The sequence below is a fragment of the Garra rufa genome, chromosome 11 (assembly GCF_049309525.1).
Source record: "Garra rufa chromosome 11, GarRuf1.0, whole genome shotgun sequence".
NCBI lineage: Eukaryota > Metazoa > Chordata > Actinopteri > Cypriniformes > Cyprinidae > Garra > Garra rufa.
The window spans coordinates 5305398-5332654 of record NC_133371.1 but is presented as its reverse complement, the minus strand read 5'-3'; the positions used below and the strand labels follow the sequence as shown (position 1 = coordinate 5332654).

The 27257-nt window shown below is 36.5% G+C and overlaps 1 protein-coding gene across 2 annotated transcripts in view; it reads left to right on the top strand.

The window, feature by feature from the left end:
- Positions 1–27257, top strand: part of veph1 (ventricular zone expressed PH domain-containing 1) — a 127665-nt gene that overhangs the window by 79551 nt on the left and 20857 nt on the right. For both annotated transcript variants that reach the window (XM_073851001.1, XM_073851002.1), the window contains 3 exons: positions 235–575; positions 6053–6192; positions 8486–8620. In XM_073851001.1, coding sequence (XP_073707102.1) covers positions 235–575; positions 6053–6192; positions 8486–8620 — 616 coding nt within the window. The remainder of the gene's footprint in view (positions 1–234; positions 576–6052; positions 6193–8485; positions 8621–27257) is intronic.

Genomic DNA, 27257 nt, shown 5'->3' with positions numbered 1-27257 from the left:
TCAAAAATGTTAGACCAGAAAACATACAGAATAGGACAAAACCAAAATAAATGTGCCAGTGTCCCCTCTGCATTAATGCAAGTCTTAGATTTGAGATTGCACAATACAACACTGCACAAATATGTTCTACGTATTTTAGTAGAGCATGGCACTTTTTAATAACTCAAAGCCTAAAATAAATGAACTGACTCTTGAGTTTTTGTATTTTGACGTGTGCTGTTCTCTCGTGTTCAGGTCAAAGAGTCTGGCTCTTCACGCTGTACGCACACGATCCATTAACTCTGACAGCGGTCCAGAGGGAGAAGGGGTGGATCTGAGTGCAGAACCCGATGTCTGTGAGGCCTGTCCCAGCCCAGAGACCGGTCCTGCCCCCACAACCCCACAGGAGAACCACAAACTCACAGAGAAGCAACCTGACACATCTCTAAACAGTGAGGGGCAAAAGGTGGCGTTTGTAGACCCCCGGGAGGGAGACCGACTCTGGATCCATCTAAGAGACAACATGGAAGAAATCAAAACCTTCTGTGCGGAAATGATCAAACAAATCCCCATACCTGAGCACTGTGTCATTGAAGGTAACCTGTCAAATCTAAGAGCAACACCTAAAAAATACCTTGCATTCATGAGGAGTGCAGAAGGAGAGCTCTCTTCCACATGTTTTACCGCATTCTCATCCAGAAATTATTTTAGACAACTAATTTGACCATGAATATGTTTACACAAGACTGAATTTCAGGTCAGCTTCTAGTTCAACATGAGGAGAATGTTTTCCTGCCATGTTTTGAAATATGTTGAAATATGTAATCATGTGTGATTCGTCCAACTTTTTCAGTCAAGTCACAGATGCTTTCTGACTGAACAAGATTCTTCCTGTTATGATAATGTTGACACTGAATGAATTTCATTAGATTGAAGAGTTCAGCATATTACATTGTTTGATACATTTCATTCATATTCATTATTTGATCCCTTGCTGATTTTGTACGTTTTCCCACTGACAAAGAATTGATCAGTCTATAATTTTAAAGGCAATACAAAAAACGCATTTCAAAAAAGTTATAAATTGATTTGCATTTTAATGAGTGAAAGAAGTATTTGATCCCCTATCAATCAGCAAGATTTCTGGCTCCCAGGTGTCTTTTATACAGGTAACAAGCTGAGATTAGGAGCACTCTCTTAAAGGGAGTGCTCCTGCAAACCATTTTATAACTTTTTTAAAATGTGTTTTTCTGGATTTTTTTGTTGTTATTCTGTCTCTCACTGTTCAAATAAACTTACCATTAAAATTATAGACTGATCATTTCTTTGTCAGTGAGCAAACGTACAAAATCAGCAGAGGATCAAATGTTCAATCAAAATTTTGTCACTTTTTTCCATTAAATTTCTTGATTGGAGCTGTTGCTTTGTCTGAGTCAACAAGCAAAGATGATTATAATTATAATATTGCCTAATATTAGCCATGACATTGGTTATTGACATTTTCTGTAGAGATAATGTTGCGTGTCCTGGCAAAACTCCACAACATTTAAAAAATATCGCAAAAAGAGTGCCATTTTTTTTCCCTGAATATGAGCACAATTCCAGATGTGAAACTGATTTTTATATGATATTAAATTACTTACATTTTGGACACGCTATTATTGTTTTTGCTGTATTTGGCCAACGAAAATAGTTCCAAACAAAGCCACAGCAGAACCGTTGCATGTCTTTAACCAGCAGTGTTATGCTATTGCACAAATTTGCTTTTTTAAACAAATGGTTTTAGTGAATGATTCATTTACCTATTTATAAACACATTGGCAGTTTCTCAATATGCGTTCTTAAAGGAGAAGTTTAGATCCAGCACAAGATCATTTACTCACCCCCTTGTCATCCAAGATGTTCATCTCTTTCTTTCTTCAGTCGTAAAGAAATGATGTTTTTTGAGGAAATCATTACAGGATTTCTCTCTATATAATGGACGTCTATGGTGCCCCCAAGTTTGAACTTCCAAAATGCAGTTTAAATGCAGCTTCAAAGGGCTCTAAATGATCCCAGCCGAAGGGTCTTATCTAGCAAAACGAGTGGTCATTTTCTAAAAAAATTGACAATTTCTATACTTCTTAACCTCAAACGCTCGTCTTGTCTAGCTCTGCATAAAATCTGTGTATTCCGGTTCAAGACAGTTAGGGTATGTCGAAAAACTTCAAAATCATCCTTCATTGTTGCAGAAGTACCAACCCGGAGCAAAGGAGATCAAACGCCCTTTACAAAAAAAAGGTAAAAAAGCGATGTATGATAATTTTGAAATTGTAAAAAAAAAAAGTTTTTCAAAATACCCTTGAACAGGACTGCACAGAGTACATGCAAAGCTAGACAATATGAGCTTTTGGGGTTAAAAACTACATAAATTGTCAATTTGTTTTGAAAAATGGCCGATCGTTTTACTTTATAAGACCCTTCATCCTCAGCTGGGATTGTTTAAAGCCCTTTGAAGCTGCGTTTAAACTGTTTTTTGGAAGTTCAAACTCGAGGCACCATAGTTTTCCTCTAAAAACATAATTTCTTCACGACTGAAGAAAGAAAGACATGAACATCTTGGATGACAAGCGGGTGAGTAAAGTATCTGTAATTTTTTGTTCTGGAAGTGAACTTCTCCTTTAAGTGAGATTTTGTGTTCTCGTCATCATTAACCATCAAAGTTCAATTCCAATATTTAAGAAGAGAAGTGAGAGGATGCATGAAAGTAACCAGATGTGTTCTTAATATCAGGGATGCATTGAGTGCAAACTTGAGAGAATCGGACTGTTAGAAATCTCAGAAGACGCTGTGGGCAGACACATCCATAGCACAGTGCAGGATGAGTTACATGCTTACCTTAATTCTTAAGGTTAAGGTTCTGTTCATATATAAGTACGAACAATAGTTAGAGTGATGCTTGCATTTTCATACACCACTATTTATCATCTATCAGTGCACTGGGTGTGATTGTCTAAAGTTCAGACTGAGGGGCAGCTTGGCTCTGGTATCCAGATGCAAATACATTTTTAACACTGGGTCTCTGCCTCCCCTTCACATTATTCAACAGCTCTCCCACTGAGAAACTGTAAGGTAATCGATCAGTCGGCGACCCGCTGAACTGGCATGTGAGTGCATTTATGTGTGTGTCAGTGTGAGGGATTCAGTGCAGTCATATCACTTCATGGAGGATCAGCTAATGTCATAGTTATGTGTGGAAAAGCTGTCAGAAAGGATTTGGTGAAAGATTTGATGAACAGTGTCCAATTATTGGCAAACTTCACTAGATGAGAGCAGATCTCTGTTGGTTTGCACTAGTCATTTCCGATATATTTTTGGGATTTAGTCTAATCTCCCTTTTGAAATGCACAACTAGAGCGAGCAAAAAGCATTCGAGTGTGGATGTGAAGAGGCATTTCATTGGCTTGAACCACTGAACAAACAAGCTTCACTACATCAGAAGAAAGTGTTTGAGCTTTTTTTATTACTTTTAAAAGTAATGCATTGCAATATTGCGTTAATCCCTAAAAAAGTAACTAATTACGTTACTTAGCTACTTTTTATGGAAAGTAATGCATTACATTACTTTTGCATTACTTTTGCGTCACTTTTTAAATCTGGGCAGGGCTTGCTTGTTTGTTTTTAATATAAAAACTTTGATTTTTAGCAAATGTGAAAGTCTAGTGTAGTTTTAGTCTAGTCATGCTCAGAGCAGTCAACAAAAAGGACAAAAATGCATCTACTTTATTGTCACTGCTTTATAAAAAGTTAGTGATGTTTAATCACTCAATTTAGAGTCTCTTAATGGATCTGTAGACATGCACATTTGAAAAAAGGCTTGAACAAAACTGCTGAGTAAATAATTCAATGACTTACTCATAAGAAGACATTCACTAGTTGCCACCTGCTGATATGTTGATGTTACGTATACAGAACAACCCAGTATACGAATGTGACTGATGAACACATTCAAAAGATTTGAGTCACTAAGATGAAACAAACATCAACCTCATTAATACCAAAGTATAATTCACTCATCTTCATTCTACTCTGTCTCGCGGAAGAAACTTTCAGTTCCATGAACTCATTTTCTTTTACAAGAATACGCTCATTTATCTTCAGCCCATCAGGACTTAGTTATTCTAAGAGGCCCAACTGCAGTTTCTCTCTTCTTTCTTTCTTTTTTCATTAAACAGTTGATGCATAATCCACATGTCACTGAGCCACATTAAAAAAAAGAATATAAGAACCGAAGCATAATTACGCTCCAAGTGTTGTTTCATAAACACATATGGAGAGTCAAAGGACATTCAGGCCGTCATATATACAAACCCAAAAACATAAACTCAATATAATACTAACTTCACTCTTCTTCTCCCTCATTCATATAGTGTCAGTGAAGGCCAAAATGAATGCATGATTGATGATGTTTATAAAGAGGTTGATTTTAAGTGATTTCTATAATCAATAGACAGAACAAAGCAACACAGTTATGACTAGTGGTTTACCAATATAGGCTTCACAATGGCCAATGGGAACGCCAATATCTACAGTGGAGGGTGAGATAGTTTCAAATGGCACAACCAAATAAAAAAATACAATGAACCTCTCATGTGACCAACCTGTAAAATGACCAGACATATCAGATGGGTACCCTTACGAAAAAGAAGTTTATTCAAGTGTGCTATTAGTATACTTATTAGTATACTTATTAGTATACTAGTCTACTTTTTATGTACTTCTCAAAAAATGTTCTTTATGTACTTAAAATGACATTTTGTATACTTGACTTATACTTAGAAAAAGTCTAAATATATTTGAGCTATACTTGTGCTCTGAGAATCTGTGTTTTCATTGTTAGACGCTAGGGGCTCTATTGCACATCTTCTGAACAGAATTTCCAAAACACAAGTGAAGAAGAAACCGAAACAACAGATGCTTCCACATGTAATCTAACACAATCATCAGACATAAAACAGCATCAAAACCATAGATATGGAAAACTGTGTAACGTTATGGAATAAAATGTCGACCCATGAAGAGGTGATAATGACAGTTAAGCTTTGGGGTGTTGATCGACTCCATCTACGTTTGGATTATCATGAGTAGTCTTTTTGTTCAAAATGGTGTTTATTTATTTATTTTTATTTATGAAACTTACCCACATTCAAGTATTTATATTTTTAAAAAAAGCTAGAATAAAATGTTTTGTTTACAAGGAGATGTTTAAAACAGTATAAAACTACTAAACTAGTAGTTTACTGAGGCTATACTTCAAAGTGTACTAAAAATGCATAAAAAGTATTTAATTAGTAAACTACTTGCAGTACAAACTGAAAACATGGATGTAAACTAGTTGCGGACTCAAAGTTTACTACTGTTATACTTAAAGTATACTTTTAAATACTAGAAAGTGGGCCAATTTAGTCCCAATGAGTATTGAAATAGTACACTTAAAAGTATACTACTAGTACACTGATATTTGTATACTTACTACTTAAAGTATACTTAAAATATACTTGAACTTCACTTAAGTATACTTAATAAAATAAACTTGAAGTATACTTCTTTTTGGTAAGGGTAGTCATCAGTCTGTTGGCATGCCGTCTGGTGGACTGGACCAATATAATGGCCAATATGAAATACAAAAATACTTATTCTTACAGTATTTAATCATATACTACGGGTGTTTTGACAGCTGCGTTGTTTGAAACATCTGTTTAGGAATCAGATTCAGTTTGGTTCGTACTGGCATATATAAACATGGTAATCAGCCCAATGAACGCAACATTGTTTCAGAACAAACTAAATGATCTACAGGTCTGAAATTGCCTTAAAGCATCACAAGTGCCTGTTTTACCGAAAAATACTTGATTGTTTTCTTCTGCAGTGGTTTGGCGTCTGACTTCACTATTGTATTACAAGACAGAGCAGTTTAGCTGCTGAGAGTTTATTTTAGGATGTTTTGTGGTTTTGGGAATGTTGGCTCCATTTCTGGCGAAAGAATTCATAAGCAATTCATGCTCCTGTGTTTATGTGTGTGTTTGTGCTCCAGACTCACATTGTGGCTGTGTAGCTAAGCTGTCCTTCTCCTGTCCACTGAAAGGACACTACTGTCTGTACGGGAAGTCCTGTTTCTCACTATGTAGCTGCCAACCACACCTCTGGATCCAAATCATGCTACTGGCACTGCAGGTAACACTCAAACCTGTTTTCATGGCTGAATGTGTGTGTTTGTACTTGTACTTCAGCTACTTGTGAGGGCCTAATGTCCTAATTTATGTAATAAAATATCATGACAGCCAACTTGTGAGGACATTTTAAGTGGCTAGGCTTTTAAATCGGCCAAATCGTGTTTTTATGTGAATCAAGGGATTTGTAGCGGTTGCTGTTGGGGTTATGTTTAATAGTTGGGGTCAGGATAGAAAACCATTAATCTGATATAAAAATAATGGAAGTCTATGAGATATACTGATGCATACATGGTAAAACAAGTGTGTGTGTTAATGCATCATTGTTGGGTATAAATAACTAAAAGTGGCAATACCATTAACTTCATTTTCCAATTGACATGTTTTCCAAACATGATGGGTAGCTTGGCTGTAACCTTTCTAGTAACTTTTATAGCCTTTCTAAAAACAAGCTGTTGTTCCAGACTAGTAGCATTGCATTAAAATACCACATCTCTCTTTTTGTCAAATTGTATTACATAATATAATAACAATCTGAGCCAAACACAATATCCTACAATGTCAAGTCTCTCAAATAATTTCTGAATTAAGCAGTCTACTCCCTGCTGAAAAAATGGCCAAAGCATGATGTAAAGCTATGACCAGCTAAAACCAGCCAACCAGCCTAGGCTGGTTTAGCTGGTCATAGCTGGTCAGCAGGCTGCTTTTAGAGAGGTTTTGGCCACTTTCCCAGCCTGGCCAGGCTGCTCAGGCTGGGAAACCAGTTAAAACCATTTCCAGTTAAGACCAGCCAACCAGCCTAGGCTGGTTTTAGCAATTTTTTTCCAGCAGGGCTCACTAGTGTTCCCAGAATATTTTTTCATGTTTTTTGAAAAAATAAATTGTGTTTTGGGTTTTATATGTTTATATATGATATATATTACCAAAGCTATAAAACAAACAGACAAAACAATATAAAACAAATATAACCAACTATTATAAGAGCTCATGCTAAGCTAAAGTGACTGATAGAAGTGCTCTTTGCCCACTTTCTGTATCCAATCCATTCACAATTTGAATAAAAGTAAATATTAAAATATTTAAAAATATTTTCCATGCTGCTAAGTAAGGATGCACCAAATTAAAATTCTTGGCCGAAGCCAAACAAAATAAACACTGGGCCAAAGGCCGATTACCGAAAACAGTTTTTCGTGTTTTTCCCCCATGTTTTTAGCAATTTTTTTTCACCATTGCATAAATTAAATAGTCAAAATGTGCTTTTTATAGTTTTATCTTGCTTTTCAAAAAAATATATATATATAAAAAATCAATTACAGAACAACAATTTAAAAATATTTACTTAACACTGAACATTCTAGTTGACATTATAGCCTACCGACAAAGCACAATTTAACTTAAAATTAATAAGTTAGTAAAATAATATTCTTTGGCCATTTTTAAGACCCCCTTCTTGAATCAGGCACGTGTTTCTTAATGTACAAATAAATGCAGCCTTGCTGAGCAAAGGAGAATTACTTTTTTACAGAACAACAGTAAAATTACAATACTATCATTTATGAATGTTGACTTTTATTTTGGCGGAAACCCACAATAAGACCTCAGTACTACTTTTTGCTGACAGCAGCAGATTTATCATTGATTCTCATCACACAGATTTTTCTCGCACTTTGGATTTCAAACCCTGGCTAAGGAGCTGGTGCAGCGCTGTCAGAATAAATACAATTTGTGCGTGTATTAGACAACATAACGTTCTGTAGTTTATTCACTAATAGTTTAAGGCCATTTGGTGATTTCAGTCATCATACAGTAACCAGCAACAACCAGCTCTTTCTCTTCTTTCTCTTTTGCGCTTCTTTTGCTGTCGGTGCTTGTAATGATTTTTGCGTCTTTCTCAGACAGTTTTAAATGCTTCCACACTGCCATCATGTTTGCTGCATTAGTGCACACCTCTAATTGATCACGTCACGTCATTGTTCGGGATAATTTAGTCTGCCTTTTCGCTGATTTCGGTTGCCAAACATTCAGTGCATCCCTACCGCTAAGTTAAATTGCAGAATTTGGTGAGTGAAAACTGCTAACTATAACAACAGACGGGACTAAATAGATCATACTAGTATGCATACTAATAGATCTCTCACTTGTTCTATTGTGTTTCTCTTTGTTTTTCATTTTATTACTTTGGCTGAGTGGTTAATTTTATCTTACCATGAGTCAGTAAGATGCTTGCCTTAGCAAACACCTCTAATTATAACAGCGTGTATCTTGGCAAGCTAGCAGTGTATTATATCTGTGTGCAGAGTAAAGTGAGCGAGGCGTTGTGCTGTCAGGATGAGTGTGTTCAGCAGCTGAGGAAACTTTGGGAGAAAACACAGCTGACGGGAGCTCACAGCTTCGAGCTGGCCATGACCCAGACAACTGTTCCTCACAAGAAGGTAAAGTCCTCAAACATTTCTTTTGTGCTCTTCCTCTTTTATGCTGTCTTTGTCTGTCTGTCACTCACACAAACACATACAGTGCTGCTTGAAAGTTTGTAAACCCTTTGCAGTTTTCTATATTTCTGCATAAATATGACCCAAAACATCATCTCTGGGGCCAGTTGCATAAAAGGTTTAGACAGACTTAAAAGTTAGTCATCTAATTTTTTTCTTTAAGACTGGTCATTTTTTTTTAAATTTGGTTACATAAAAACTTAGATTAGTCTAAGTTGGATCCAAAATATAAGACTGATTACCCCTTAGTTATCTGCTAGCTGGTCAAACGAGTTCTTAAGACACTGACTTAACATAGAGACTAAGTTTATGCAACTGGCCCCAGATTTTCATTTAAGTCCTGAAAGTAGTCAAAGAGAACCCACTCAAACAAATGAGAGAAAAATAATTTCTTTGTCATTTATTTATTGAGAAAAAATATCCAGTGTTACATATCTGTGTGTTGCGAAGGTATGTGAATCTGTTGGATTAGTAGTTAATATAAAGGTGAAATTAGAGTTCATCTGTGCAGACGTGTTTTCGATCAGTGCAATGACTATCAAATGTCAGTATGTGACCTGTTTAAAGAACAGGGATCTATCAAAGTCTGATCATGTTTGTGGAAGTGAATTATGTCACAAACAAAGGAGATTATTGAGGACCTCGGAATAAGAGCAAGAAAAGGGTACAAAACCATCTCTAAAGAGTTTGGACTCCACAAATCCAGTCAGACAGATTGTGTGAAAACGGAGGAAATTCAAGACCACTGTTACCTTACCGAGAAGTGGTCAACCAGCAAAGATCACTCCAAAGCAGAACGTGTAATAGTCTGTGAGGTTGCAAAAGTTCCCAGGGTAACTTTTAAGTTACTTCTAAGCAACTAAAGGCCTTTCTCACATTGGCTAATGTTAATGTTCATGAGTCCACCATCAGGAGAACACTGAGCAACCAATGGTGCGCATGGCAGAGTTGGAAGAAGAAAGCCACTGTTCTCCAAAAAGAAAATTGCTTGCTAAAGATCACGTGGACAAGCCAGAGGACTATTGGAGAATGGTTTAATGGATGGATGAAACCAAAATTTTACTTACTGGTTTAAATGAAAAGTTATTACAGTATGTTCAGAGAAAAGCACATTCTGCATTCCAGCTTAAAACATGGTGGTGATAGTATCATGGCTTGGGCCTGTTTTGCTGCATCTTGGCCAGAACAGCCTGCCATCATTGATGGAACAATGAATTCTGAATTATATCAGCAAATTCTAAAGGAAAACATCAGGACATCTGTTTCAGAACAGAGTTTCGAGAGAATGTGGGTCATGCAGCAAGACAACAACCCCAAGCACACAAGTCATTCTACTAAAGAATGGTTAAAGAAGAACAAAGGTAATGTTTTGCAATGGTTAAGTCAAAGTCCAGACCTTAATCCAATTGAAATGTTGTGGAAGGACCTAAGCAAGCAGTTCATAGAAGGAAACCTACCAACATCACACAGGTGGTGGTTCTGCACTAAGGAATGGGCTAAAACTCCTTCATGTTATTGTGCAGGACTGATCAGCATTTACAAGAAACTTTACCTTCAGTTACTGCAGCAAAAGAGGGTCGCACCAGATACTGAAAGCATTACACATATATATTACACTGAATTATTTTTCTCAAAAAATAAATGACAAAGCAAATATATTTCTCTCGTTTGTTTAATTGGGTCTCTTTGTCTATTTTTAGGACTTGTATGAAAATCTGATGATGTTTAGGGTCATATTTATGCAGAAATATAGAAACTTGTAAAGGCTTCATAAACTTTAAAGCTGCACTGTAACTAAATGAACCAACATGAACACATGCAGTACTTCTCGTCACTTAGAAATGAGAAATGACCCTGGATTTGGCTTAATACGCACTTGTTGTTTGAAGGGATTGTTCACTTTTAAAAAGACAAAATGGCACCTTAAAATTGGTGCATACAAATCTTGCAATCACCTACCTGATCTCATGACGAAAACATACCTGTGGGAACTTTGTGAAACGTGAAATACGTACCAATAAGTACATATCACTGCAGTTTCCAACAGAAATGAACACTAGTGTCGGTAAAACAGCGGGCACTTGTAATTGTTTTTGTACACAGTTATGATTACAGCTCCGTATGTTTTGCTTTCCATACAAAACAAGCTTGCTCAAGCTCAGTTGGCACAGAATTGGACTTAAGATGTGGAATCCTTGGGTACAAATCCTGTGAAAAATATAACTCACAATTAAAGAGTTAATGAGATGAGAGATCATCAGTTGTATTAATATGTCACAAAGTATTGTCTTTGGCCATCTTAGGGAGCAAGAATGCTTTGGAAAATGGTTATAGTGCAAGATGAGCATTCGTAATTAGAAAGTATATACATTTATATATATATATATTTTTTTTTTAGAAAATGTCAGATCGTTACAGTAGATAAGACCCATATTTCTCAGTTGGGACACTGCAAAAAATGCTTTTCTTACTTAGATTTTTTGTCTTGTTTCCAGCCAAAATATCAAAAAATTCTTAAATAAAGAATGACTTTCTAGACAAGTAAAAATTATTGTCTTGTTTAAAAAAAAATAGGTTAAACTTAAGTGAGTTTTTGCTTGAAACAAGTAAAATAATCTGCCAGTGGGGTATTAAAATTAATCTTCTGCTTGAAATCTTTTGCTTGGCCCATTGGCAGATTATTTTGCTTGTTCTACTTAATTGCGACTTCTTTTTTCTGAAAACAACACAATAATTTCTCCTTGATTTAAGAATTTTTAGATATTTTGTCTGGAAACAAGACGAAAAATCTAAGTAAGAAAAGCATTTTTTGCAGTGGATCGTGTAGAGCTCTTTGAAGCTGCATTGAAATGCATTTTGAACCTTCAGTCCTTTGATCCCCATTGAAGTCCACTAAATGTAGAAAATGTTTTCCTCAGAAATCTTATTTTCTTCTCGGCTGAAGAAAGTCAAGCATGAACATCTTGAATGACATGGGGGTGACTAAATGATCAGGAAATTTTAATTCAGGAGTGAACTAATCCTTTAATTATTCCAACAGTTTAGTAGTAGTGTATACAGACAGTGTAATAAATGATTTGTATTGCTTTCTGCTGATAATCCCCAACTCTAAACTAGAAAAAATAAGCAGGAAAAATCAGTCGTCCTTCCTGCAGGACATTATGAGGAAGAAGTGGCCCAGCAGGATAGGAAAAGTATGTCTGATCCTGATCAAGGACTACATTTATTGCCTTTGAGGAGAAGGTACTGTTTACCAGTGGAAATTTATGCATGTGTTAACGGTAACACATTCATGGATACTTTACATTACACAAAAGGTTCATTAGACGTTTCAAAAAAATGTTCTTTTGAGAGCTGTTTCATGAAAGGTTTTTGAAGAACCCATAAATAGTTCTTCTATGGCATTACTGCAAGAGAGCTCAACATATGCCCTCCGTTCCAGCCACGTCCACAGTGGAAAACAGCCACGTCACGCAAACTGTGACAGGTCAGAGGTCATGATAGCTGCTGAGACGGGGATGTTTACCTTAGGTCATTTCCTCTTTGTGGTGCCATGTAAATCCAAGTGCTCTGATGATCCTATCAAACATCGTAAATGTCAACTCTGGAATAATTACATCGTACAGCTGGTGTCTTCCTCCCATTTCTAAACCTGGGGTCTTTTATCGTCCAGTGAAGAACTTTGTGAACACATATGGTATGTGTTTGTGTTGGGCACATGAGCACATGCGAAAATACGAGGCAGGACACTAGCAAACTCTTCTTGAATGCACTCGTAAACATCCCCCCAAATGATGCCCTAACCCTTGACATTTCCTTTGATTTATTCTCTGGCCTACGCTTAAAGAGACAGCCTTTGCCAACATTCATAGGATACATTTTTTTTTTTTTTTTTTTTTGCTCTTGTGAAATGAGTTTGTACTGTGTAGACATACTGTAGACATATGTGAACCCACGTAGCGAGTATATTGGGGCTTTGTCTTTTTCCTGGCCAATAATGGTGGAAATGTTCAAAAGGTTTTTTTTGTGGTTGAGACTTTAAAGTTTGTGTCTTTGACTTTGGGGGAAAAATAACCTACCATGACAAATATTTATTCATGTTTATTTATTTTCTTTTATTTATTGTTATGCTTTAAGTTAAAAACGAAAAGTTTTGATGCTTTTCAATGTGTAACAATTGTAACATTGTGAAAAAAAAACCTGTGACATTTACGGTAAAAAACAAACTTATATAATGTAAGAAGTAAGAAGAAACATAATTATGAAAAACTTGAAGTTTGACACATAGGGAATCTGGGAATGTCAGTTTGTGTTTATTATTGTTAATTGCGCAATGTTCTTTTTCACTTGAAAAAAATCTGTGTATTTTAAGGGGAGACACTGCAGGCAAAACACTGTTTTTTCATGCACCTGTAAAGTTTGAGATTTTGGCCTTTGTGGTTTTGTCAGACTAGTGGAAAAAAAACATCCAAAAGACACCTTTAAGTGTTTCTTTTATAGCACTTGATCTAGCTGTGTCACTAATTTTCAATTACAATCCATATTTCTAAAGGCCATTTTCTCAAAATGAGTTTTTTCTCCTACACTGAGCCATAAATCTCCACTTCAGTAGCACTTACACACACCACACTTGACATTTTTATTCCTGTCTATATCCTGAAGGTTTTTACAGAGGGATTTGTTCATATATAATTTGCTTGATTTTATACAACATTTTATACCCTCAAAAAACTGTAGAAAAAAAAATCGTTTTCTCAAAGTGTTTTCTGAATTATGGAGTGACAAAATGAGATACCCAAAATTCCTTCTGTAACATTTGACTCTAATATATCCAAAAAATAAGAATTTTGAAACTAACTTCATCCAGTGTTTAGATTTTTGTACTAGAATGTATGCAAATTGGTGCATATTTAACAAGGCCTCATTTGCATATTGAAACCTAACATTTTAGAAAACTTGTAAAACAACAAATGTTTGCAATTAACAATGTAATCAGTCAACTAAGTAAGGTGATAACCCCTAGTGCGTTTTATATTGTTATTAGTAGTAGAATTCATAGTCGTTTTGTTATTTTATCAGTATTATCTTTAGTTTTTGCCCTGTTTTGAAGAAATGCTTAATGACAAACAATATCTTAAGCATCACCACCATTATAACATATTATAACGCTTCACTGACTGATGGTAAGTGTACTTTCAGATATTTAAAAAACTGAAACAATAGAACCTAGGGGTGAAATCTCATTATGAAATAAATGTTTTTCTCTAGTTCACGTTGGCCACTATTATTGGCATCCAATTAGTGCAACGTCCTTTTCCTAAGATAACAGTTCTGCATTTTCTCCAACACTGTCTAATGAGTCTGGAGAACACCTGACAAGAGATCAGAGACCATTTCTTCATACAGAATCTCTCTAGATTCTCCAGAATCGCTCTCTTCTCAGCTTCATGTTGGTGCTTCTTCTCTTCAGTTTCTACACAGGGTTCAGGGTTCATGGTAGAAGCTTCATCCTGTGCTCAGTGACGCAATTTTTGTGTTGATTTTAATGTTTGTTTTGGATCATCGTCCTGCTGGAAGATGCAACCACTGCCCATTATAAGATTTCTAACAGAGGCAGTCAGGGTTAGATTTTTTATCTGCTGGTATTTGATAGAATCCATGAAGCCATGTATCTAAACAAGATCAAGGACCTCTGGCAGAAAAATAGGTCCACGTCATTAAAGACCCAGCAGTATTTTTAACCGTGAGCATGGGCTACTTTTTTATCCCTGTCTGCACCAAAACCATCTGGAGGGTTAGCTGCCAAAGAGCTCATTTTTAGTTTCATCTGACCATAGAAGCCAGTCCTGTTTGTAGTTCCAATCGTGTCTGACAAGTGAATATGCTGGAGTTTGTTTTTGGGTGAGCCAGGAGGATTTTTTCTCGAAACCCTCTGGAACAACATGTGGTGATGTTGGGGCTGTTTGATCATTTATTTTAGGCTTTCTGACCCCAGACTCAACAATTCTCTGCAACTGTGGTCCTTGGAGAGTCTTTGGCCACTCAAACTCTCCTCCTTATCATGCATTAGGATGATATAGATTATATAGATATAGTTATATAGTGAGATATAGATATAGTTGATTGGAACTTTTTAATTATTGCCCTGATGGTGGGGATGGGGATTTTCAGGCACATTCTATTTTGTGAAGCTCAACAAACTTGTTCTGTACATCAGAACTACATTCTTTGGTTTAACTTCTTGTGATGATGATTAAGGGAATTTGGCCTTTGTGTTCCTCATATTTATAATCCTTCGGAACAGAAAGCCATGACTGGACAATTTTATACTCCTAGCCACCCTGGTGTGCTAAAAAAAATTGTAATATTAATGGGAATATACTTTAGAGATATTTTACTTAGACAAATTTTTAGGGGTGCCAACGTGAACTACAGAAAAACATTTATTTCAAAATGAGATATCCCCCCCATTTTCCATCATTTTACTTCAATGAAAGGTTACAATTTGTGAATTTTTCGAATGAAAGATCTAAAGGATAAACGATGCAGATTTATTTTCACAGTCACCTTTGCTCATATTTACTAAGGGTGCCAATATTAGTGAAGGGCACTGTACATGTATCAGATATTTAATATTAGTCTGGTGAGAGGGTTGGTAATATTTACAATTTGATAGGTGTCTTCTACAGCAATATTAAAAATAGTGTAGATTAGTGTACGATGTTTTATAATAATAATTCTATTTAGTGTCCATTTAATTCATTTAACATTAGTAATTAGTTACTTTTATAATGATGTAACTTAGTTACTGACTATTTGTGAGAAGTAACTTTTTTTAAAGTAACATGCCCAACACTGCTAAGGAATCTTACTATTGATGCTGTTACAGTCATTACAGTCTTCTTTTACAGTGTGCTACATTGCATTCCACAGTGTTTACACAAGGATTTGATTTGAATTCATTTGACAAGTTTTACAAAACTGTACAAGAGAGAAAAAAAAAATCCAGTACAGTTAAAAAAAAAAAAACTTTCAAGGATAAACAAACACGATGTCTACAGCTTGAGGTCCATTTAGCTTTCCAAGCTTTCGTTCTTTAAAGTCAGTGCGACACCAAGAATTTGAGTCTGCTAATGTAACTCCAGGTTTAATAGTATAGTGGGAGGACGGCTGGCAAAAATCGTGTGTAAACCTGTGTTTAGTGGATCAGAGTGGACAGTGAAAATTGGATTAAGTGCTAGAAGGCACCGGGTCATATGCCACATGCTTGAGAGACAGTTAAACTCACCAGCGATATGCCTTTACAACTATTTGATTTTTTTTTTCTCTCTTCTCAGAAGTAGACAAAAATAAAATTGCAGGAGGTCTTACAGGAATTTTCACCACACAACATCTTGAAGGCATTATAAGTATGTCACTTTGCTAATGATAGATCACACTGAAATAATAGTAAATAATGGAAACTATTTGGAGGATATAGAAAAGCCCCTTTGCTTCTCATCACTGTTTTACTGACTGGTGGATAGGATCCTATTACCATCCATGTGTGACTGTATATGTTCATGTGTTGTGTGAGTTAGGCCAATAGAGGCTCTATAAAAGGACACTGGGAAGAGTGTTGCAATAGTATCTATTACAAACAGAAGGACCTCTGGTACTTTTTCGGTCTCCACAGGATAATGATGACATGTTAGCTAGCATGTATAGGCCCCATGGTTTTGGCTGTTGTCCCCTGATGCTTGCACACATCTGGGGCTTAGCATTTCGGTGCACGTGTACGCTGGGGGTTTTGAGAGTCAAGGTTGGTGTTGACGTGTTTCTTTTGACATACTAGAATAGCGTAGTCCCATTGTTCAGCTCTGTTTCCCAACACTGGCAAGCTGCCGGCCCGGATTGCCCAACATTTTGGATCAGAAATAGAAAGTGAAATGAACTTCCAGGCATGTTAAACACTGTCGGAGACCACTAATTATCCAATAATTATCCAACCACTCTCAATGTGTCATATGTCTCTGTGATTCACTGGACTGACTAATCATTTCCTGTGTGTCACTCAAGTCGATGGGAGATGGGAGCTTAACCATTAAGAAGAGAAAACAAACCTCATTGATTGTTGCATGTGAAGCAGGCACATTTGGCTTCCATTCTTTATGAACTTCTTTTTATCTTGTTTTTGTTTAATTTTGATTAAATGAAGGATTGCAGAAATGAGTACACCCTAGATTTAATTCAGCAGATGTAGAATATTCTAGTACTTAGTATGTCATTCAGAACTTTAAGTATACTGCTCTGACCCTTCTTGGCACTGAGTGTACAAGTTCATGACAAATTTTTGCATCTGTCCTGTTTAACTACTGGATGACGACCTCCTTAACCCTTGTGTGACCTTATGGACATTTTTGCATTTGTTTTTTGTTATAAGTGTGCCTGTGTTAATGCCAACTGCATAAATTTTGGCTTAGGTGTTTATTTTTATTGAAATTGTAATATTTCACCCTCATTTCCTTCAAGAAAATTAATTTTATCCTTCGTTCAAAAAATACTCACACTCAGGTCCTTAAGGACAAAAATGTCCACATTGAAACCTATTAAAACTGTAATTTTTAACCCAGGGCCATTTGACTATAAAATGATGCAATATTTACTAATAGGAATTCATTCTATCGGCAAGGCTTCAAATTTTACATTTTTACTAGATTGTGCCATTTTTCAAATTTGGCATGTACAATTTTTAAAAAAATCTAACACTACGTAAAAAATATAAATGCCTCAAAATTAATGTTGTTGTTCTTCACTGACACACCCAAGAATCTAATAAGCAAAGAAATACAATTATGTTTAGCATTTAGTATATGGAAATAAACTACTATTTTTCATTAAAAAAATGTGGCATTATGCAAACAAACCAGCATTTAAAGGGTTGTAATTCTGAAAATTAATGAATGTTTGGTGTCTTTGGATAGAACAGACGTTAAAAAATTGACATCAGTGAAAGTGGAAAAAAATATTAATAAATAATATTTTTATGACAGTTTTTGGACATGGACATTTTTGTCCATTTTGCACCTTTGTGTAAGTTTTTTTTTTTTTTTTTTTTTTTTTTTGACGCACAAGGGTTAAATGCCCTGGTGTTTAATGGGGAGTGTTGCTTAGCTCGTCTCTACAGAATCCCCCACATCTGCTCAAGAGTGTTAAGATTAAGTGAAATTGTAACAATCAGTCCACTGAACGATGAGATGTGCAGAACCCAAGTGCAGTTTTATTAAATCCAAAGTGCAAACATACAAACGATAATCCAAACAATGATGTGACTTGACTTGAACAAACAGACTTGGCTTGGCATGAACAGACTTGACTAAAACATTCACCAACAGCAGGTTACAACATTAATACGTGACAGGGAACCATACAAACACAAGGGCTGTTTATACTAGACAATGAGGGACATATGACTAGAATCAACCAATGAAAAACAAGGAACAAGACATAGCAACCAAAGACAACCAATCAGAACATGACACATGGAACTAGGGAACCAATGACAGGAATACATGAGGGCAAGGGAAGCAAGACACAACAGCATGATGAAAAGACTACATAATAAAAGACATGAAAACATGAACATGACACAAAACCCCATGTTACAGAAATACATGTCCACTGAAAGATTTTCACATTAGGAGAATGAATATCTTCATTGTCATGCTGAAAAAATGCCCAATAATGCAGGCAATGAGGAGAGGGTAGCATCTTCTGTTTAAAGTTTTTGCATTACATCACACAGTGGTGTGTGAATTCATGACATCATTGATAAAGCACAACTCCCTCATACCTTTAGTACTCATACATCCCTATATAAGAGCTTTACTACCACTGAACGTGACTGTGGGAACCAGGCACTTCTCACTGTACTCCTCCTCTAGCAACACCAGAACATTTTGAATGCTTTTGGATCCGAAATGATTGACTTTGTTTCTTGAGACCAGAGTCCCAGAAGTCTATATGTTGTAAATATGGACCTTGGAAGAGGTTAAATAAGTTTATTGTGCTTTGGCTACAGTAGATAATTCTAGTGGTCACAACAACCATGCATGTCACCTCTGCAGGTTGTGTTGTACTATGTGAGATTACTCTTTTCATAGATGTTGCCGGCTCTGAGACACTTGCATGGTATTTCTTGTGCTCTTTTCCTAGCTGAAAACTTAAAAGTGAAGACCTGATTATTTCATGACCCTTGTCACAAGTTTATTGTTTTTGAATGCCGGTGCTACTTCTGCTATATTTTTATACTTAAAGGTTGTATCAGCGATTTCTAGCCTGAAACATAAAGTGTCAAATTCAGCTGACCTTTCATCACGATCCGCTCGCTGCCTGCCCCATAAATTGTCTGTGAAAAAACCGCGTCTCTCTGGTCAGCCTAGGGTCCGAGATATGCCAAAAAAACAATCGGCACTACCAACCTTTCCACACAAAAACAAACAGTGTTCCAACCAATCAGTGTCAGGGGTTTGGTGTTGTGGACTTTCGCTCCACCTCCCTCACATCCCAGCACCAGTAAGAAAGTCCACAACACGAACCCCCTGACGCTGATTGGTTGGAACACTGTTTGCTTTTTTGGCATATCTCGGACCCTAGGCTGACCAGAGAGACGCGGTTTTTTCACAGACAATTTATGGGGCAGGCAGCGAGCGGATCGTGAAGAAAGGTGAGCTGAAATTGACACTTTATGTTTTAGGCTAGAAATCGCTGATACAACCTTTAAAACAATAATTTGGTGTTCCTCTTGTACCATTGTCCTCTTTTATGCTAAAAAAATAAATCTCCTGGCAGTTCTCTCCCAAGTGGTTCCATTGCTGCCAGCATTAAGTCTGAGTATGATTCAGTGGACTATAAAACACTTTTAATTGTCAGGAAATTACTTGTTTTTAAAAGTTTTGGTTTAATACACTTACCTTTTGATCAAAAATAGCCTTAACCCTTTATAGCTTTTTTTAATTACTTTCAGGAGGGTGTACTCATTTTTGCAACACAACATTTCATCACTTTGATAAGAAAATCTTATTTTGCTGAATAATTTTGACATTCTTCTTGGTAATTGATCAAGCAGGCTTGTTGGAACATTATATCTCCAAAGAACCCTAACATGTCATCTGAGTAAAGAGTAATTGCTGAATTTGTTACGTTTTAGAGGGGGTGTACTCATTTATGCCGTGCACTGTCCATATGTATAAATGTTTGGGGTCTGTTTCATATAGATATGGGTCACATGGCTTCATTTGCACCTTGTACAAACTTTGTGCTAATTATGTGTCATCCATTTGGTATGGTAGTTTGCAAAAGCTAACTATATTTGGAAGAATGAACATGTGAAAATGAAACACTGAGTTCACAAAGTATGGTGTGAGTGAACAACACACTCTCCAGCTGGTCATCTGAATGATGTTGCTGTACGCTGTCATTTATATACAGGATATAAGCAGTCATGCCATTGGTGGAGCCAGAAGTTGACATATCGGGCTGCTCAATTAGAGGTGTTTTTATAGCATTAGAGAGACCCAGTGTTTACACTCTTGTGGGAAATCAGCCGAAGAAATGGCTACTTAAAGTTGTCTCTGCACATTAAAATGAGATAGGCGAAAGTATTTTACCATCCAAACAATGACACACATCAGCTTTAACTACCATTTACAATCAATTTGTTGAGTGCTATGCTGATTGTGGGATGTTCAGAAAATCTCTGAAAGTCTACATGTGCAAACAAATCACCAGCACATGGCCTGTCTACAGTCTAATATATATTTACACTGATACAGATGTCAGTTCCTGCTGTTAACATCTCTTTTATTAGCTTTCATCCAAATTTGACAAACAGCCATGGTTGGGATTTTGCCTCAGCCAAGTGTTCAACCAGATCAGATTGTTTAAAGGTAGCATAGTCCTCAAAATGAATGACCTTATTGTTGCTATCCTGATTATGTGCTATTTATATGGTTAGTTATATTTTTTGCATTTATCATAGTTTTTCCCAGCTGTTTGCAACCTTATATGAACAGACCTGGGACTCGTTTCAGAAAAGAGGTTAATGAAAACTCTGAGTGTGTTAACCCTGAAATGAGGGAAACTCTGGGTTTTCCATTTCAGAATGAGAGGTTTGTCAAACCTGAGAAAGCAGGGAAAGTCAAGCCTGTTTCTGAAACAGAAGTAACTTATACTCAGAGTTACCATGGTCGGGAACAGGTTTTCTTTGGTAAACCCAGAGTTTCTTTCAGTCTCCTCCCCCCTTTTAAAGTGATGTTTAAACACCTCATTCATTCACGCTGCAAAAATGCTTTCTTAATATTTTAGAATCTAAATTAAGTGCATTTTTACGGTGCCCGCCAGGGGACACCTTCGGTTCACTTATGTTTGTCGTGGCCACGACATATAAACTCGTGGGAACATGATATTATGTCGTGGCCACGAGATATTAATTCGTGGGAACGTCATATTAACTCGTGGGAACGTGATATTATGTCGTGGCCACGACATAAGGATGTCGTTACCTCGACAAAATGATCTCGTGGCCACAACATAATATCATGTTCCCACGAGTTTATATGTCGTGGCCACGACAAACATAAGTGAACCGAAGGTGTCCCCTGGCGGGCACCGTACATTTTACTTAAAACATGAAAAATAATCTTAACGCAAATGGAAACAAGTTTATTTTTCTGACCCCATTGGCACATAATTTGCAAAATTAGAAAAATACACTTAAAAGACTAAATAAATTATGCAATTTTTCTTGTGTAGAAATCTTGATTTAAGAATCAGTAACAGAAGTCCACTGAAGGCAAGATGTGATGAACCCAAGTGTAGTTTTATTTACAGTAAATACAGAACATAATCCTAAAGACTTGATGATATAGTACAGACTTGACTTAGAACAGACTTGAAACAGACTTGGAATGGACTTGGAACATTTAAAACGGACTTAAAACAGACTTGGAACTGACTTGAAACATACTGAAAATGGACTTAAAACAGACTTTAAACAGACTTGGAACTGACTTGAAACATACTGAAAATGGACTTAAAACAGACTTTAAACAGACTTGGAACTGACTTGAAACATACTGAAAATGGACTTAAAACAGACTTTAAACAGACTTGGAACTGACTTGGAACATACTGAAAATGGACTTAAAACAGACTTTAAACAGACTTGGAACATTTAAAACGGACTTAAAACAGACTTGGAACTGACTTGAAACATTTAAAACGGACTTAAAACAGACTTGGAACTGACTTGAAACATACTGAAAACGGACTTAAAACAGACTTAAAACAGACTTGGAACTGACTTGAAACATTTAAAACGGACTTAAAACAGACTTTAAACAGACTTGGAACTGACTTGAAACATACTGAAAATGGACTTAAAACAGACTTGAAACAGACTTAAAACAGACTTTAAACAGACTTGGAACTGACTTGAAACATACTTAAAACGGACTTAAAACAGACTTGAAACGGACTTGAAATTAACTTGAAACAGACTTGAAACAGACTTGAAACGGACTTGGAACAGACTTGGAACGGACTTGACTTGACATGAGCAGACTTGACCAGAAACAGACTCACCACCAGCAGCTTACATACTTCAATACACGACAAGAGACAATGGCAACAAGAGGGCTACTTATAGCAAACAATGAGGGTCACATGAGACAAACCAACCAATGGGAAACAAGGCTCAAGTCTATAGCAACCAATGAACAAACAGAACAGAGAACCACATGGCAAGACATAAACATAAAGATAAGCATGACACTTTGAATAGAGGAACCAATAGCAGAAACACAAGACAACTATACTTCAAAATAAAAGACATGAAAACATGAACATGAACAAAGCCCAAACCCACATTACAGAATCGTAGATATTTTGACTGGAAACAAGACGACAAAAATACTAAGTAAGAAAAGTATTTTTGCAGTGCAGGTAAATTCATTCATTGCACATTTTTTACACAGGATTATTTTATTATTATATATATATGATTATTTCTTTGCCATATTCACATGCATATTTATTTGAGCAGTGCCATTTTAAATGGTAGTTTTGATTAACATCAGGGTGTTGCGGAGCACATTAGTACAGCCGCTGTATGCAGAGCAGTAAGAAAAGTGTGCCTCGCTCTCACGCTCTTTCTGAGATATTTTGTTAGTTTTCTGAGCACAAACCCATTGAAAATTAAGCAGATTACTGAATCAAATGGGTCAAGACATATGCCGTAACTACCACCAACATAGCTGTTAAATTTATTTGGTCATCTTTATTTTCTACAAATACTACAGCAACCTTTTTCCTTTTTCCTGTTGGATTTAAATATCCTTCCAATACTTGGTATTGTGGCCATCTCCGCTTCATCTGTTCTTCATTATTTTGCAAGCCTTCTTGCTGTTGGCTGAGTAGAAAGTCAAATGTTAATTTAATAACATTTTAATTGCCTCTTGTACATAGTCTTATTATCCTTTTGGGAGAAGCCTGTGTCATTTCCGGGCAAAAAAAAAACTATAAGTAAAATAAAAGTAACTTTAAGTCAGAATTTGCCAGGGGTATGACTAATTTCGGGTTTGACTGTACATTTAAACTCGTTTAACAAGCATTTTAGAAATAAAAATATAACATTTAAAAGTCATATTTTAATTCAAGTGTATTCAATGGTTCTCTGTTATACTTTTTAACTGAAATAGTGCAGAGTCTTGTGCCTATGTGTCGCTGAAATATATGCTATTCCCCGGGGAAACTTTGAACTTCAGACCGCCACATAACGTGACTGACTTTATAACCTGTCAATAAACAACCAGTACAAAGTTTTGAGAACATATTTTAAAATCCGAATTAATCAGAAGCAATATTATAATGAATAAACTCAGTTTATGTTATGCAAGGCGTTTCCATCACGCAAAATTGTTGCTGACGCATTTAGCTGACTGACGTCTCGTCTGTATGTTGCTTTGTGTAAGATAAAATAATTTACAGCACAATAAAAACTAGATGGAATAAAACGTACACAAACCAAACCTTATTTTCACCGAAGTCCACTAAATCGGCGGTGCTGAGGACTCGAATGAAAAGCACGCTCTCCATCTGTAACCCAAGTCGGTCAGAGAGATTGACCCAGCCACTAACCCAACAGCTGGGTTACACAAAAAACCACCCAACACTGGAAAAATAACCTAACATAGTGACACAAAAGGCATAACCCAGCAATTGGGTTAAAAAAAATAACCCAGCGTTTTTTAGAGTGTAGTAAAAACATTTGACCAAAAACACTGTATCCACACAAGGCAATACAGAACATGACCAACAACACAACAACTTTTGACAATGATCTGGCACGGGACAGAGGAATAAACGAGGGAGGACAGGTGGGATAAATGAGCTAATCAGATAACTAGTAGGGGTGAGAAAACAAATAGCATACAGAAACAAACATAACAAATATCACATGCTCACACAAAACATGACTATATAAAAGCACGTGGACAATGAAAAGTCTCATAAGCTGCATGCTTTACCAAACATCACAACACAAGAGCACCTGGCCAATGAAAGCCAGGTGCTTGGGTAATGAACACTCAACCTTTGCTTATAACAAAAACAAAAACAAAATCAAATAAAAGGTCAAGATACAATGCTTCACACACGTAATGCACCACAAAGACAAGGGGGCGGACAGGCCAGGCTCCGGCAGACCACGAATATTGGCGGATGGACATGATGGACAGACCAAGGGGTCTCCGGCGGGTCAGGAACCCGGGTGGATGGCCAGAGCAGAGCTGGAGGGATGGACCATGCAGGCTCCAGGTGATCAGGGACCCCAGCAGATGCCAAAAATGAAGCAGACTTTAGTCCTCCAAGACTATCAGAATCTAGACTTGGGACCTTAAGAAGCACTGGACTTGGGACCTACATGCCCATTGGGCTTGTTAAAGGAGTAGTTCACTTCCTGAACAATAAATCACAGATAATGTACTCATCCCCTTGTCATCCAAGATGTGCATGTCTTTCTTTCAACAGTCGTTAAGAAATTATGTTTTTTGAGGAAAACATTTCAGGATTTCTCTCCATATAATGGACTTCTATGGTGCCCCCAAGTTTGAACTTCCAAAATGCAGTTTAAATGCAGCTTCAATGGGCTCTAAACTATTCCAGCCAAGGAAGAAGGGTCTTATCTAGAGAAACGATCAGTTATTTTCTTTAAAAAAAAAAAAAAATTCATAAGCTTTTTAACCTTGAATGCTCATCTTGTCTAGCACTGTGAACCCTGTGTATTCTGGTTCATGACAATTAGGGTATGTAAAAAAAACTCCCATCTCATTTTCTCCTCTAACTTCAAAATCGTTCTACATTGCTGCTTTACCTTTTTTTGTAAAAGCTGTTTGACCTTCTTTGCATGTTCACTTTGTAAACACTGGGTCAGTACATCTGCAGCGATGTAGGAAGATTTTGAAGCTGGAGGAGAAAATGATATGGGAGTTTTTTACATATCCTAACTGTCATGAACCGGAATACACAGCGTTCACACAAAGCTAGACAAGACGAGCGTTTGAGGTCAAAAATGTTATAAATTGTAATAAAAAATAAATAAAACAATCGTTTTGCTAGATAAGACCCTTTTAGAGCCCTTTTAAGCTGCATTTAAACTGCATTTTGGAAGTTCAAACTCGGGGCCTCCGTAGAAGTCCATTACATGGAGAGAAATCCTAAAAAGTTTTCCTCAAAAAACATAATTTCTTTACGACTGAAGAAAGAAAGACATGAACATCTTGGATAACAAGGGTGAGTACATTATCTGTACATTTCTGTTCTGGAAGTGAACTACTCCTTTAAGCAAAGGGGTTCTCCCTTCCTCTCCCTTCACTCGATCTACTCCTGGATACATTTGGGAATGACACAAAGGATGAACTTGAACGTGCATACTTGCACACAAAAAGACAATAAATGAGTTCTAAGAACCACCAGTTCAAGACTACTACCTTAGAGTAAACGATCTGGGCAAATCCTCCTCAACTTAGATTTTTTTTGAGCCCAGCTTTTAATAAGGAACATAAACCACAGCACAAATCCCCCCTACTGGACTCTACATATGAGAACATGTACACATGGCCCTCATTTAGATCTATGTACTTGACTCATCTGTAAAAAATACATCAGATACCATTTGAAAGATTTTCGTGGCACAAATAATTAAATGCACGTTACATATCTTGGTCGATTCTTACACTGATTTAGTTGGCATGAAATAAGTGATGGCAGAGCACTAGTAAGATGACTCAACTCGACTCTTCTTAGCCAGAGAGGCTGTCCGCGGGGGTTCAATAATGACCTGCATCAATCTACAGGCAAGCATGAAGAGAAATCTAAAAACATATGATGTGTGGTGGATGGTCTTTCGTCTCCCTTTGGTCTAAACTTAGAGATAGAATAGCTCTTGATTGTGATATTCTCTCAGTGAAAATTAAACTCTTTGTGTACTCCTTGTTTCAGATTACTCTTTGATCTGAACAGCTTGTATTCTAATGGAAGTTGTTAGAGCTTTAGTTGTCTTCTGAGAATTGACCACTTAGCTGAAATTTGAAACAGTTTTCTTGAAGCACTTTCTTCCCCAACAAATTTAATGTTGATCGGTTATCTGGGGAAGCTGGACTGTGTCCCCTGACTTAATCTAAGTAATGTGCTGCCTTGCTGAAGGAGATGGTGAAAACTCCTGCCATTCATCTCTCTGAGCCTCAGGTCTGAGAAAGCTGGAGTGACTGATGACCTGGTTTTATTCGCTTGAGGTGAAACTGTAATGTAAAAAGTAGAAAATCAGACCCTCTTAACGGAAAAGACCCCCTCCCCCAAGCTTTAAAAAACAGAATAAAATGCTCTGTATGACTCAAGCTTCGTGATCTTATAGGAATAGCTCATACAAAATTTCTCTCACTTACTCGTGTGACTCACAAAATATATTTTGAAGAAGACAAAAAAAGATCTTCAAATACCTTCAAAATAGCTTATTTTATTTTCCTCAAAAGGATTTTATGAATAGCTTGTGATATATAGTTTTATTAACCACAATTTGTCATCCTCATGTTGTTTCAGACTCACAAGACATTCATTCATCTTTGGAATGATCCAATGCAATGATTCAAGATATTTTTAATGTCGCTCACAATTTCACCGCAAAGTCACCGTAAAAGTAATCCATATGAAGTATTCTGGGAAGATACCCTTACAAAAAAGAATTATTCAAGTGTTCTATTAGTATTCTTCTTTTAAACTAAAAAATAGGAAAGTATACTTTGTCTACTTTTTATGTACTTCTCAGAAATGTGCTTTAAATACTTCTCAGAAATATACTTAAAATGACATTTAAGTATACTTGACTTATACTTAGAAATAGTACATTTGAGCTAGATTTTTGCTCGAATCCATATGTTCATGCTAGGGGCGCTATTGCACATCTTCTGTTCAGAATTTCCAAAACACAAGTGAAGAAGAAACCGAAACAACAGATGCTTCCACATGTAATCTAACACAATCATCA